Genomic DNA, 15,626 nt, shown 5'->3' with positions numbered 1-15,626 from the left:
TCGGTCTGCCGTGCTACTTGAACCAAGAGAAGTGAGGAGACTGGTGGCAGAGTATGTGGTGGAGGATATGCAGTCTCTGTCAACAGTGGAATCGCAGCTTTTAAAAAGCTTGTCGGCGAAATCCCCACCAACGCCAGCAATGACAAGGTAAGCTAACGTTGTCATAGAGAGTGGTTCATATACAGTATAGCATAGGTCATTGGGTCATGCGGCTATCTACCGTGTTATTATTACAAACAGCAACCTAAACAGCGACATAACGCTAATGTATATACCGGTAGGGCTTAAAGTATTCTGGCACCGTGTCGGCGTATGGCTGAGACTGAGGCTCATACAGATCAGATTCCTGCTCTTAAATGTGCGGTGTAGAAGTTTTTGGTTTAGAAGTGATTTTTGTAGAGACATTCACAGTAGAAATGCCGCTAGCTGGCAGCTAAAAACACAGCAGAGCTGACCGGAGAAACATAATATGACAGAGAGCTGTACCTGTGTGAGCTGACCAATCATAGCAGACTGGGCTTATCGGGAGGGGGGCCTTAAGGAGAACTGGAGATATTCAAAGTGTTTCGGGCAGAGGGTGAATGTCTCAGCCGCTTTTTAGTCAAACACATAAGTTGTAATTATAGTGTTGCAGTATTGTTCACAGTTGTGTTGAAAGCTATTGCACTGTTACTGTTTACATAAAGTAAAGCATAAAGTTTTACATGCACTTTTTTTTACTACTTTTTTTACTTTAACCCCTCTACCAGTATCCATATATAATTAACCCATTTAAACACAGCATGAGTTTAACATCGAGCTATCTTCTTCTTTTTTCAGCATGTACTGCCAGACAGAAAAACATTTGCCCAAGATTTGGATAAGGCATATGCTGTCATGGAAAAGGAGCTGAAGAAAACATTGGATGCCCAGCAGTATGTATCAACAACAGCAGACATATGGAGTGCCAACAACAAAAGTTTCATGGGGGTGACTGTGCACTGGATCGATGCAGATGCCTTGACACGAAAGAAGGCTGCGATAGCTTGTAAAAGATTTAGGGGTCGACACACATACGACGCAATTACAACAGAGCAAGAGGACATTTTTTCTCAATATGGACTGACCAACGATAAAGTGACTGCATGTGTGACGGACAATGGGAGTAACTTTGTGAAGGCGTTCAAGGAGCATCAGCAGCAGCAAGTGGAGTCTGAGGAGGAGGAGGAGGTGGAGGGTGATGGCGAGGTGGAGTTCACAGACCTTCACAGTGTGCTCACTGCCGATGATGATACTCAGCATGGGCTATGTGTACTACCTCCCCACCATAGATGCACAGCCCATACACTTAATCTAATTGCGAACAATGAGGTTGTTAATTGGCTGGTATCTAATCCAGAATCTAGGGCTGTGTATCATAGTGCTACAGCCAAATGTTCAGCGCTGTGGACAAAGGCCAGACGCTCCACAGTCGCATCAGAGTGCCTGGAAGAGGTCAGTGATAGAAAGTTGATTGTCCCCACAGTAACACGGTGGAACTCATTCTATAACGTCTATGCTCGGATCACAGAAATGCTCCACACTGACATCAATAGCCTCTGCACACAGCTTCAGATTAAATGTATGAACGACAGGGAATACCAGTTTCTCAAGGAATGTTGTGCCATTATGAAGCCTTTCACAGTCGCACTGGACATCCTACAGGGTGAGGACACTTGTTTTTATGGAACACTTCAACCAACGCTAGAAGTTCTGATGGTCAAAACCTTAGTAATGAAAAATGGCCTATCACAAATGACCACTGGGCTGCCTGAGGTTATTGTGGGAGCAATCAAAACTCGATTTGCCACCACAATTGATTCCAAGGATGCACTTCTGGCTGCTGTCTCCCTGCCAAAGTTCAAGCTGCGCTGGGTAAAAGAAGAAGCCAGAAGAGGCCACATCAAGTTCCTCCTCACAATGGAGTGCCGCTCCCTAACAACAGAAGAGCCTACAGCCCTGATGCCCGATGCCCCTCAACCTGCTGCTACCAGCGAGGATGACTTTTTTTCCTTTGATGTACAGCCCAATGCCACGGCTGATGTGCCCATGTCAGTGGAAACAAAGGTAGGTAGGCTATGGAAAGGTCCAGGCCATGAGTGCCTTTATAGTTCTGTTCATTTTACCAGCCTTCTTTGGCTGTATGCTACCTCTGTTGTATAGGCTATTTGGCTGTAACAGGTTTCCTGTTTAGCCTTCATTTTTTATTTTCAATTTTCTTGTGTGTTTAATTTATTTTTAGTATTCTTGAAAAATGTGGTCATTAGCTAGAGTTCTAGCTATAAGTTATTTTAATTTTACCAGCCTTTGTTTGGTAGCCTATGTATTAGCCATTTTTTTGGCAAATTGGCCTGTGTTTTATTGATAAGCAGTTGATAAGCAACTCAAAAGTAGTGTAACGCATTACAATTCAGAGACAGTAATATTGTAATGTAACTAATTACTTTTAAATGACAGTAACTACTAATATATAATGAGTTACATTTTGGAAGTAACTTGCCCAACACTGCCCAGCAATCATCACAACATATTTGGATATGACGAAAATATCAAATGAAATATTAAATTATTCATTTAATGGAATCGTTTTATATAGTCTGTTTATAGTTTATGTAGAATAAAAAACATCATTTTGTTCTAGACTGTGATTGACTATAACACTCAAAAGAAAACCATGATGGAGATCGCTCTGCCTCTTCAAGTCACTATATAGTGAATGGCACCATTGAATTGTTAACATGTGCTTCTCTGGACTCAAATGTATCTCTGACAAAACAGTTTAATTAACATTCATGAAGTCAGAATCTAGAGGGGGGTCCACTCGTCCTCCTCCTCCAGGTTCTTCAAACTGGTTTGTGTATGTTTAGTGTTTTCCTCACACCAACAGCTCTCTGCATTCATTCTTATGATGCATTCATCACTGATCTACCTGACAGTGTTTTTTTAAGTTTACAGTTTTGTTAAATGTATCACTCTCTCCATGTCCCCTATTTTTTTTTAAAGCAGGATCTGCCGTCGTCTCCTGTTGTGTGTTTTTGCTCCACTAGATGTCACAGTGGTTGAAGCAGCCGTGAGGTTAGAGCGTCACCATGATATTCCTGCACTTACTCTGACTAACCAAAGGGTGGTGCTCTTTCTCCTTTATGAGTCCTGTCAGCATCAGCAGCAAACACAGACATCTTCCATCTGATCAAGAATTAGTTTTCATTTGGAGTTACTCTGAAGTCTGCATTTTGTCAAATAAAAAAATGAAGTTTATTTGTGACTTTATGCCTCTGGACTCTCTTCTGTTACACCTCTATCTCAGTGGAAAACGCCTTGCAGACTCAGCGAGAATTGAAATCCAGCAGAGGAAGGGAGAGGAGTCGATGAGTTCATACAGCAGCAGATATGTTTCTGTTCTCGGAGGTTATCAGGACTTATAAAACAATAGATGATCAAACACAGCAGACGAGCTCTGTGGGTTTCCTCTTTGCAGCCTCCTCCTCACCGTTATCTGAGGTTTTTCACATTAATAACACAACGACAGTTACAACCTTTGAATGTGGTTTAACAATTGTTCCAGGAACTTTAGTTTGTGCTGAAAACTCTCAGGTCTAATCGTTGGTATTAATCTGTGAGAGAAAAACTGTTTATATAATGAACTCGGAAACTGAGACACTGATAATGTGAAACTTCTCTAATAAGCTCTGATACTTTTCAAAAATAAGATCACATTTAATCTTTAATGGTGTGAGCTGTTGGTGTAAAAATAAACAGAAGAGAAGGAGTTAGGAGGAGAGGAAAAAAGAGAAGAATGACATTAAAAACAAGAAATCTTAAGAATAAAAATAAAAAAATGTATATCCACTTTAAAATATTTAGCTGATAATTACTGAAACCTTGTGTAAGTCAGGACTTCTCATTTCCAAGATGTTTAAAAGGAACGATCACAGCAGACAGTATTGTCCCGTCTACATGGGTCTTCATTTTGATTTCTTTTATACGACTACAAAAAAAGTAAAAGGAGCCGTTAATTTAAAAGAAAAAACTCAAAATGTTTTTTTTTTTAAAAGTACATTTTCTAGAAACACAACTGGTTTATTGTGTGAGATTATGAAGGCACTAATGTCATCCATAAGAAAAGCATACGATGCTGCTGTTTGGATCAGGCCTGCAGTCACTGACCTCTATAATCACATTTAAAATCTAAAGACAGATTCTGAGTTTTATAGTGAACTTACTTTATAATCTCAAGAACTCTGAGTTTGTCTTTGGAAATGTTCCCTTTTCTGTTTTTTGTTTGTTTTAGAATGGCTCTGATACGCCGTCGTACTTTTCTGCAGTCATGTGTGAAGCTCTTTGTTCTCCTTGTTTGAAAAGAGCTACACGAATAGAGTCATAATTATATTTTTGTATTATGCACATGAGGTACCCTCCTTTTTTTGCATTACTTTGCGTTGCATTAGAATCATTCATCTTACATCTAAATGTAAAATGAAGTCATCGCTGTCACTTTTTGACACCCAATAAAAAGGATTGAAATGCGATGAAATGAAGAAGGTCGGAGTCGAACCCAGGCCACCGGCCTCGAGGGAAATAGCCCTTTACATGGTTCATAACCACTGGGCTACGCAGCAGCATGCACTGAAAACTAATAACATTTTTACATGCGCACTATGAACTAGCTAAAATGTAAAATCACTATATATTAAATACATGAGATCTTTAGTAATTTACGCCTAAATTTGTGATTCTGTATTGATTTGTTAAAAACATTTTATTGTAATTTAGCAGAAAAAAAGCAATCTATGTAAAGTCCTTACCAAAACAAAAACATTTTAAATCCTCCATAAACGAGAAAATAAAATAAGAAAAACACACAGCATGTTTTGTGTATCATTCAGCTTCAGCTCTCCACTGATGAAGCTGCTATGTCATGTTTTGTTTCTACATGTAAACAAGAGTATCATCAGCGTAGAGCTCTACATCAACACTGACACCACCGTTTAAAAAGGGTCAACAGTGAACCTGCAGACAAATCAACACACTGAATTTTTACAAGTTTACTTTTCTTTGTGAGCTTTTTGTTCCTGGTTAATGTGTGTGCTCGTATTCATATCTTCCTGTACAATTTATTCTCTGCGGTGTGTGAAACCATAAAGAGAGCTTGTTACGAGAGACTGAGGGCCTGATTAATTAAGAAAGCATCTTAGCCGCTAATAGCTCTAAACATTGCGCATCATTTGCTAAAGTATTATACAAAAAAATAACATTTACTGTATATAATATAGGATTTGTTTTACACTGCTGCAAAATGTTATTTGATCATAATTGCATATATTTAGTCATGATTGACATTTTTAAATTCATCTAAGCGATAAAGGAGATACATTTATGAGATGATGGTGAGATGGAAAATAGAGTAAAACATAATCATCCAGCATGTGTGAAGTTTGTGGACGGACTCTTGTTCCTGAGGACGGTCAGCAGGAAGAGTCCACAGCAGTACACCAGACTCTTCACTGTCAGCACTGTGTAGAGCAGCAAGAGCAGCTTCACCTTGTATGGAGACGGGACAGAGGGATCCGCTGCAGGTGATGGAACAGAAAAAGAATAAAATCATCAACAACGTCAGTCCTCTGTTTTTCTTTCTTTTAACAGAATCACTAAATGAAGATGAATCTACGCTGCACAAAGTCACCAAACCTTCATTACCTGTATCTATCCGAGCCTCCACTGTTCCCCCCTCGTGCTGCACGTAGCAGCTGTATTCATAGCTGAACTTTGTCTGATAGATCTGTAAGACGGAGGCAGTACATCCAGACTCTCTGAGCTCCAGCTGCTGTCCGTCAGCAGAGGGCAGCTCCTCTAAACATCCGCTCTCCGTTTGTCGTGTCCAGGAGATTCTGACCACAGGAGGAAACATGGCTGAGGCCACACACAGCAGGGAGCTCTTCTCCTCCAGCCGGCCTCTGGATGCTGCCGGGTACACGCTCACCACGGGCTTCACCACCTGCTCCTCGTCTTTGAAAGAGAAACAAGTAACACACACACACACACACACACACACACACACACACACACACACACACACACACACCCACAGAGTCAGCAGCATTAACGGCATTTAGTCTGATCCTAAACACATGACATGAACACACCTACATGAACTCTGAAACACATGAATGATATCAAATTAAATATGGTGAATGAAGATACATGAATTTGTTTTTTATAATAGCAGAATACAAATAGCAAATACATTTTAAAGTTTAAGAAGAAAAAAAACATTTAAGTGAAATTAAATCCATGAAAATAAAAACAAAGTTGGATTATAGCAGCAATAGAATATCATTTTAAACTTTGTTATATTTTGTATTTATACATTAAATTATATTTTATCATGCAGTTTATAATTTCATTAAAATATATTTACAACTCTTATCTTTATCAGGGTTTACATATAATTATGAATTACATATTAACCTTCAAGAAAACCATTTAATCATTTTGAATAAATTAAAAACTAATTATATTTAAATATATTTAAAACCATGTTGTTTCTCTAATTAATACAGATAAATAAAATCCATACAACAGTTATTTCAGAGTGTTTGTTATTTATGAAATATTCAGTGTTATGTTTTGAAATGTTAAATAAGGTCAAACTTGATTTACAAACTAAAGACAAAGGTTTCATAAATCCCCGAGAAGACATTTAAATAGACGTATGATAACGTGTGATATCAGACAACATGTAGTTCAAATGATTGTCTCTGAAAAACAGTTTTTCATTCTGTATTAAATATATATAATGATATAAATGTGAATCATTTGAGCAAGTTTATTTGTAGATTCACACAGAGAAGAAGTCAACGTGTGATAACAAAGAGTGGGCTCTAGACCTGCTCTTTTTAAAGTGTCTTCAGATAACATTTGTTATAAATCAGAGCCATACAAAGAAAGATTGATGAGTTGATTCACACAGTTCAAAACAGAGCACTAACAACATGTTGAAGTTTGAGCCCAACAATCATTGGTTTGACTATTTGATCCTTTTTAAAGCGTTTCATTCAAACAAAGTCTTTTTCTTCTAATGTGGCTTTCTAAGTCGTTAAAGATCAGAAACTCTTTGGAGTCGCCTCGTCAGTTGCACTTCTTGTCCTTAAACCTTGTTAGTTATTTTTAATGAACCTCTTATTGAGCCTCCAAGTCTTTAAAGTTTACATTTAATATGGCCTTGAACTCTGATTACATTTAAAATATCATTTAAATATCTGTTTGAAGACACCATCAAATCAAATATAATTATTGTGAGTTTTATTTTACAGGTTTTTATTTCAGGATTATTCAAATGTTCTTTACAACATATGAAACAGAATAACAGAATAACTTTAACCTTATTTAACTTTATTTATGTGTTGAGATTTGAACATCTTAGAGGTAACATCTTTTCATGTCTCAATAGCTGCACGCCTTAAAAAAATCTCCTTTTATTATAAAACGTTAATATTTAACATCTCAAACAGGAAAAGGTAATTAAAGTCACATTTCAGACGACTGAAGGAAATCAAAGTTTATTCTTACCTGAAACAAAGAGTCTAGTTCCAGAGCCAAAGATCAAATAATCCCCCCACAGTGAAAAGACGTGATACAAAAACCTGTCTGCTGGTGAACTACACAAATCATGAACCAGGATCAAACCTCAAACACATTTCTACTTCAGCGTCTCTTCCTCTTTTTCTTCCTCTCAGAATGTTTCTCCTTTAACGGTGATGTGTGTTGTTTCATTTGTTAAGTCCACAATGTTTGAACTGGAGCTGAAGGATGGATGAATGGACTGGTTTGAAGTGTGGTACAGACCTTCTTGGTCCCCTGAGGAGGAAATAAATGAATTCACTTTGTTGATCGAGCACTGGGGATGAACTGAGCTCTCTGTTCTTTTGCTAGTTTCATTGATGGTCTCATGATAGAAAGCTGTGTTCTCACTTCACTTTGCCATCGAGCACACTGATATTAATACAGACTGTCCAGTGTTTATTCCCCACGTAGTACAAAATGTAGTTATTTGATCCAGCAGAGTTTTTTCTTATCTCACCACAGCAGAATATTGTTCATTTAGAGACGCTGTAATAGAGATGATGCTGGACCTATTTTTCAGCTCAGATCAGCAGAATTATGCTTGATTCCTCACATACTTTGGATATTTTCTGAAACACATCATTTTCTGAGACTCATCCTGGCTCAGAGAAACTTTAGCATGCTTGTTCAGTCAGTTTCCCAGGAAACGGCTGCCACACAGACAAAACAATAGAGCAGTGATGAAATGGCTCAAGTCAAAATCAAGTTCCAGGAAATATTCTGCTGCAATCTGTTGAATCACCAACAATTATGAAGACGGTCAATGTCATATCATATCTGCCAATGCTAATGGAGAGTTTCTAGAAGCAATGTGGGATATGACAAGTGGCCAGGTGAGCATTCAGAAAATCAACAAAGAGATCTAACTCCAGGAGAAATTAAAAAGTCTGAAAAGCAAGTCCAGCACCAACAGAGACTTGTCAGAGTTGTATCCACCCATTTCAGCTTGAGACTTCTAAGACCTTGATAAGTTTGTCTCCAGGAGCAGCTATACCAGAAGAGGAACACGATGATGTGCTGAAGGAGTTCATCCGTGATCAACTTCTTTCAAAAAGTATTTTCTTTAATCTATCAAAAGACATATACACAAAACAATGGCTTACACCACAGCATCAAACCAGAAAGTGATCCAGTTTAATGGGTTTATATTTCAGGTATTAATCAAATCACAGCTGCTTAGGTCACAAATTAGCATCTCTGAGCTGATGTGCTATTGTAGAAGAGTAAATGCTCTTGAACAATCAGACAGAGATGTATGGCTTGTGAATCGAGGATCTGTGTATTTCTCTTGGAGCAGTTCTTTTATAGCATCCCAATCATCCTTTTATGGACAATTACAACTGTAATTACTCAGTGTGCTATATAAAGAGCATTTCCTAGAAGTTTATTGGCCAGACAACTGGTCTCTTACCAGGAAAGGGTGGGTGGGTGTAGTGGATTAAACTATTTTAATATATAACTCGGGGCACCATCCTTGTTAATTAAGGAAACTAATATTACCTGTAGTAATTAATTAATCTATAAATCTGTCTCATATCATTAGGGTGAATTCTCAAGCAGTTATAACCATAAAATTACACAGACGAGGTACTGAAATTTATATGTGAAGTTTAATAAGGAAAAATGTTGAACAAAAGATGTATAAAGGAAGTAAATAAGCAAAGGATATAATTACGACAGTGGTACTGACGCGACAACGTAAATAATAACACTGTTATGTATTGTTTCTAAGTTGAAATGGTGAAGTTCTTATGTTAGAGTTGGAGTTAAAAGCCATATTGTTTGAGGGATTCAACTAAGTGGGATTTGAGGGAGAAAACAAAAGGAACTTAATAAATTTGATGAAAGTTGATTTGAGGCTTTGATTCGGATACGACAAGCTTGACTCAACACACTTCTCTCATAATCGTAACGCTTCCTTACTTATGCGTAGTGTTCAATTGAACTCCGCCGAATGGTACCAAGGGCTCCCCGTCGAGTTCTCTCGGATCAAGGATGCCGGTGGTCCATGATAACCGCCGTAGCAGGTCTGGTCGGAGTTGATGATGAGAGTGAGTGAAGAAAACACAGCGGTCCAACAGTCGTCCGTGGGTCCGTTTCGCAGCGGCTCAAAGAGTCTTAATTAACGTTCGTCAAGATTGAACGATCGTTGATCCTCACTTGACTTGAATGTGTCGTGTCCTTTTTTAATAAATCCTGAAAATAGGCAGGGTCAGCTTTTGCCTGTGACCGGACCAACAAATACATCAACATTTGAAACTCTAAATCTAACTGTCCTTTTTAAGTTCTAAGTGGTGTTTTAAAGCTTGTTTGTCTTTGTTGAGTTTTAGGTTCTCATTCACATATAAATATACATGATGTGATGTATAGTTTGACTTACAGTGTTCATATGTATATGTTTTATACAACGTTTATTTTGTATGCACTTGAAGAACAGTGTACATGTTGAGATCTTTGTTATTCATGACGTGACTTCCTGTTGTGATGCGTTATGTTTTGCGACCTATTTTACGTTAAGATGCGAGAGCGGGAGATTGGTTGTTGTGTTCCATGGCTGCTGACGAAATGCTGTTCCAGTTAGCTGTGAAGAAGGAATGAATAAAAGGTGACGTGATAACACTAAAGTGTGATTCTTGGTAACATGGCTGACGAAGCAGCCGACCCACCAGTTGAAGCAGTCAACCCAACAGTCTTTCTTCAGAGACTGGACCCAGGAGAGCAACAAATTGAGTACTGAAAGCTTTATTCATCTTTCTCAGAATCCAAAGCAGTGAGCCGCCTGCAGACGACTGACTAAGACAAAGAATATCACACAATATATACTTTTTGTGAGGATGGTATCTGCCTCCTTCACCATTAGATTCTTCTTCTTCATGAAATACAGGCTTCATATCTCTATCCATGTCCCACGTGAGCTTAGACAGCTCTAACTATGTCCCATAAGGGCCTTATAGCGCTAACTTAATTACCCCAAAAGCGAGCTCGTATGAAACTTGAGACCTCACTTTTTGACCATACAAGATATCATCTAAGCATTGACTTTTTTCACTCTATCCTCGATGAATTTCACTTTGTAGGCTCAGTTTGAATTCATGTACACATGTGCCCTTCTGCATTTCATCCTTAGTTGATTATGTTATGTTTATAATATGCAACCCTCACACTATTGTTATTTATTTATCTAATTTGCATAATATGTGTCTATTAGTTCATTATTATACTGAAATTCTATTCTGATTATTCATGATCACTTTGCATACATTTTGATTATAAGGACTATGAATACATGCCTACAGGTGGGACACTACAGAATAGTGAAAATAATATTCTGGAAGACGAATGATCAATACTTAAAAAAAAAGAAAAGATCGGCGCGTATCTGAGGTTGTAGAAAAAAAACCTTAGGATGCGTGCACCGGAAAAAGAGTGGTACTTAAGATGGAAACGAGGTCTGCAGTTCCTACGATTCCGAGCTTAAATTCAAAGAGTTTCGCAGCAGCAAAATTTGAAGAGGCAAAGTGGTTCGAAACAAAATTGACAGTCAAAAACAAGAGGACAGTTGTGCACAAGAGGCAGGAAGGGAAGGGAGAGTGATGGAAAAAAAAGTGGGAAAGAAAAAAAAAAAAAAAAAATAAGGACAACACACACACACACACACACACACACACTCACAGATATGACCCCACCCAGAAACAAAATAGGCAGCTGGCCTAACACCTAGAATAATTTAGTTTGAGGCTTTTGTGTCGTTTTGATAACCTTTCTGATGACAAATGTACATTGTATCTTCATAATCTTCCTTCAGTTTATGTTTATGATCTTTAGTTTGTTCGTTTCTACGAAGATTCTTTCAGGTCTTGATAGAAAAACGTTGGGATATTATGTTTTCTACTGTTGCTATGGTGGTTGCTATATCAACAACGAACCGGAATTTACCTTTTTCACAGTTCAGCTGTTAAGTTCATTTTGTAACCTTGATCCACAGGGAGCTCGTTATTTTCTTTCAAAATAAAAGCAGGTATTCAAACAGAGAAGTTTTTTCTTGTCACTGTAACTTTGTTAAATGTTGCTAAGTTCTGTGCTCATGATGGATCAATGCTGGGTCTTTGTAACATAACAATGAGTAAGGTCTTTTACCTGCTCTCTTGTAAAGTGTCTCGAGATAACGTGTTAACATGAATTGGCGCTTTACAAATAAAGATTGGTTGATTGATTGAGAGAATAAAGTACCCTTAACTTAAGTTAAATAAAAAATAAAAGAATCAAAAAATGCTGTTGACTGAAAGATTATTGAGTATCAAACATGCATTAAAAATATGTGATTACTCTTTTTGTTATTCAGCAATTAATTGTGATTTTTGAAAAAGTATTGTTTGAAAGCCCTTATGTTTACTCTAATTATTAAATGTTGACAACTTACGTAATTGTTTTACAATCTCTTTATACATACACAGTATAAAAACTGAAGCAGTTTCTGATCCTGTTGTATCCAGTGATTTATCTTTTATGTTATAACTTCAGATATTATTCGTAGCTGTTCAGATGAGGTTAAGATGTGTCTTTGTAACTAGAAGGCTCGTAACTGAGAATGATTTTCTTTCTCCTCTGAGGTACGATGAAGTATTTTGGTTACAGCTAAAGTCACTTTGAATACACAAAGGTCATCTTGGGCTCAAATAGGGCTGATGAATATAGTTATGTTTTTAAATACATGAAAAGGGTAGGCATGTTTGAAGAGAATTGGACAGTGTTTTTCTTTGTGTCTTGTAAGATGTTGTGGTAAACATTTCAAAACACAATGGCAGCAAGCCCCTCAATCTTATATTTTTAATTTGTCATATGTTTCAGCTTACTCCCTGTCAAATGTCATACCTCTATCACTATTTATGGATTGATAGTATCTTTATATGTGCAGTGACATCATGTAGACTAAAGTCCCGAGTTGGATGTGGTCATTATCATTTTGAGATGGCCAAAGGTTTATGCCAACAGAAAATAATGCTGAAAAGAAGCAAAATACCTGCTGAGGGCTGGACCTGGCTCACAGCCTTTTTACATTCCCCTTACCCATCATGCATTGTATCCATCCTGTATTGCTCCTGGCCTTGGAGCCAGAGGAAGACATGTCATTTTGAAATTTGTCTAAAATATGTTTAAAAAGTTATGACTTCATTTTCTTGTATTTATTTATTTTGTCAATGTGTTTCTGCTCTTCTCTCTTTGTCCTCACAGTGTGGACTAACAATGACCTTACTGAAATATCTGATTGAGAAAAACAAAGAAATCAAATAAAGAATAAATCCAGACACCAGTAAAATAATCCCTCAGTTCATCCTGTGTGTGATGGAGGTGAATGACTCAGTGAGCTGTGGTTTACTGCTGTCTTCCTGTCACAAACATTATCTGACTTCTGCTCATCTGTTGGTTTTTGTTCAGCCTGCTCGGATCATTTCTCACTGTGGGGGTTAACGCTTTTCCAACAGGAGCAGTAGTATGTGGCTGAATGAGAGGAATTAACCTTCTGGATCTGCAGCTCAACGCCGTTCTGCTTGATCACAGCTGAGAAATCATCTTTCTGAGGATGATTGTAAGAATCTTTGTTCACTTTACCATTACTCTTATCAATCCACAGAATCCTTGTGAATGTTTCGTTGTCTTTTTTCTGGTACCAGAACACATAATCATTATAATCACACTGGTCTAAACGTTCACATCTGAAGGAGACGTTTTCTCCAACTCTCCTGGTCAGTGACAAACTGTCCTGTTTGAGCTCTGTTGTCATGGCAGCCAGCGCTATAGAGAAACAGACAGATGGAGGTTAGTGAGACAGTTCTTTTTTTCAGATCTGTCTCCAATTAATAACACTTTTTTCACCTCCTCGATGAGGTAATGTTAAAACCAGATCAGTATAATCCCACAGTTTAGCTAAACTCATTACACAGAGACAGGGCTGGTTTATTACAGGTTGAGTTTGTTGGCTCCTGATTGGCTGGAAACACTCACCTGAGCTCACACAGCACAGAGCCACAGCAGGGAGGAGAAACATTTTGTTGTTTTCCTCTGGTGAACCTGACGAGAAGTGAGGACAAACCAGGACGAGCTGCGGGGTCAGACTGAGCCGGGCGGTTTCTAACAGGTCCTCAGAACTCCCATCAGCCCCTGCTGCTGACTGATGATTGACAGCTGGGCTGGAGCTGTTGTGTGGTTTTCTGCAGAGTCTGAGGTTTTGAAGGAGGGAGGAGGCGGAGCTAAGTATCAACAGACAGGATACAGTAACCATAGCCTGTTTCCTGTGTGTTAATAGACAGGTGTTAATGTGAACACACACTGATCTCATCACTGATATGGATGTATTTAAAACTCTTTATGTACCCAAGAAGGAACTCTTATCATGAAGAGTAGAACGTTTAAAGTTTGTGTTCAATCTTTAAATTAGAATCAGAAATACTTTGAGATTTGGTCCTTACAGTAGCTCTCACACACAACATAGCAGTAGAAATGTAGTGAAATAAACAGAATGAAATAATGAATCTAAATAAGAGATAAAACAATAAGAACAAGAAAGAGTGTTACAGTTATGTAACAAGCAGCATGTTATTAAAGAATAAGATTTGTATAAAGTGCAGATTATTCAATCATTTATCCATGTATTAAAGCACAGAGAGTATTTCTCAGTAGTTTCAGTATTGCACATTGTGGTAATGGACAGATTATTGACCGTTTAAGATTCAGAGTACTGCAAAGTTTAAATAAATAACAAATGATGAATAATGGAGGATCAATCATTCAATCAAACATTTATTTATCCTTGAAAGGACATTGAGGTTTCTCCTCACTCCCAATGCCATGAATGTGCTCGTGAGTCTGACCAGCACGTCGTGGAGGAGGTGGGAGACATTCTCCAAGAGGACATGCAGCTTAGACAGCATCTTGCTTTCTGACACCGCTCCGTCAGAGAGTCCAGCTCCATCCCCACAACGTCGCTGGCCTTGAGGATCATTTTGTTGAGTCTGTTGGAGTCCACTACCCTCAGCCTGCTGCCCCAGCACACAACGAAGAAAGGATAGCACTGGAAACCACAGACTCATAGAACATCCTCAGCATGGTCCTGCAGATGTTAAAGGACCTCAGCCTCCTCAGGAAGAAGAGTAGTCGGCCTCCATGTTCTTGGACCAGTCTCAGTTTATTGTCCAGATTTACTCCCAGTAATCCTCCACAGATCCACTACCAGGTCCTTCAATGTTTTCTTTCTTTTTCTGTAGGCCTAATAGAAGACTACGGTATATCAGCCATTAGCCATTATTATGAAAATGTGTTTCTTAATTTTCATTTCATAGGTTTAAATAATGTGTTTAATATTTATTCCTCTGAACTGTAAAATGTTTCTCTTTCTTGATTTATATCTGACAGCAGATTATCACAAACACTATCAGACTGCCGGTGAAAACTGAAACACAAAGTGTTCATGTCGACAAAAAACCCCACATTATGATGTTGTTCATCATCATTTAAGATAACTGATATTTCTCCCAGTGAATGTTGACAACATGACTTCATTATCAAATATTAGAATAAAGGCAGAAATCTGTTATAGGCCGCTGAGGCTCAAACTTTGACCTTTGAACTACCCTTTAATAATTGTGCTTTACAAATAAAGTTTGATTGATTGATTAAAGTTTGGCAATGAATAAAAAAAGAGATCAAGTGAACCCAAATGGTTGTTACATTGAGTAAAGTTGCAGAGGTGGTGATTCTAATAAAAATTAAATGATACATATATTCATTGCTTGATACCATGGCAACACAAATAAAAGTCCTTGACCTGATATTGAATAGTTTCTTGTTTTTAATCTAAATTGCAGTCAAAGTCCTGCACATTGTCTACAACAAAAAAAGTAGCAGGTATACACACCGGCTGAGTCGTATCTATAAAGCTCTTCTTGGTTTAGTTCCTTCTTATTTATGTCCATACCTTCAAAGAACAA

At 37.9% G+C, this 15,626-nt stretch overlaps 1 protein-coding gene across 1 annotated transcript; it reads right to left on the bottom strand.

The window, feature by feature from the left end:
* Nucleotides 1-4,681: 4,681 nt before the first annotated feature.
* LOC132978508 (immunoglobulin lambda-1 light chain-like) lies at nucleotides 4,682-13,928 on the bottom strand. Its single transcript, XM_061043713.1, has 6 exons — nucleotides 13,645-13,928; nucleotides 13,099-13,434; nucleotides 7,588-7,707; nucleotides 5,707-6,024; nucleotides 5,471-5,588; nucleotides 4,682-5,402 (listed from the first exon to the last, which is right to left on the bottom strand). The coding sequence occupies exons 1-6, from the start codon at nucleotides 13,919-13,921 to the stop codon at nucleotides 5,393-5,395; spliced, it is 1,179 nt and encodes a 392-aa protein (XP_060899696.1). The 5' UTR covers nucleotides 13,922-13,928; the 3' UTR covers nucleotides 4,682-5,392.
* Between the last annotated feature and the right edge of the window lie 1,698 nt (nucleotides 13,929-15,626).

Source organism: Labrus mixtus, chromosome 8, assembly GCF_963584025.1.
Source record: "Labrus mixtus chromosome 8, fLabMix1.1, whole genome shotgun sequence".
Classification (NCBI taxonomy): Eukaryota; Metazoa; Chordata; class Actinopteri; order Labriformes; family Labridae; genus Labrus; species Labrus mixtus.
This window is presented reverse-complemented; position numbering and strand designations above follow the sequence as displayed.

Coding starts and splice junctions, on each gene's coding strand:
- LOC132978508 (XM_061043713.1), bottom strand. CDS start 13,921: ATGGTTACTGTATCCTGTCTGTTGATACTTAGCTCCGCCTCCTCCCTC. Junction 13,435..13,644: donor TCTGTGCTGTGTGAGCTCAG/GTGAGTGTTTCC, acceptor GTTTCTCTATAG/CGCTGGCTGCCATGACAACA. Junction 7,708..13,098: donor GAAAAGCGTTAACCCCCACA/GTGAGAAATGAT, acceptor AGAAATGTGTTT/GAGGTTTGATCCTGGTTCAT.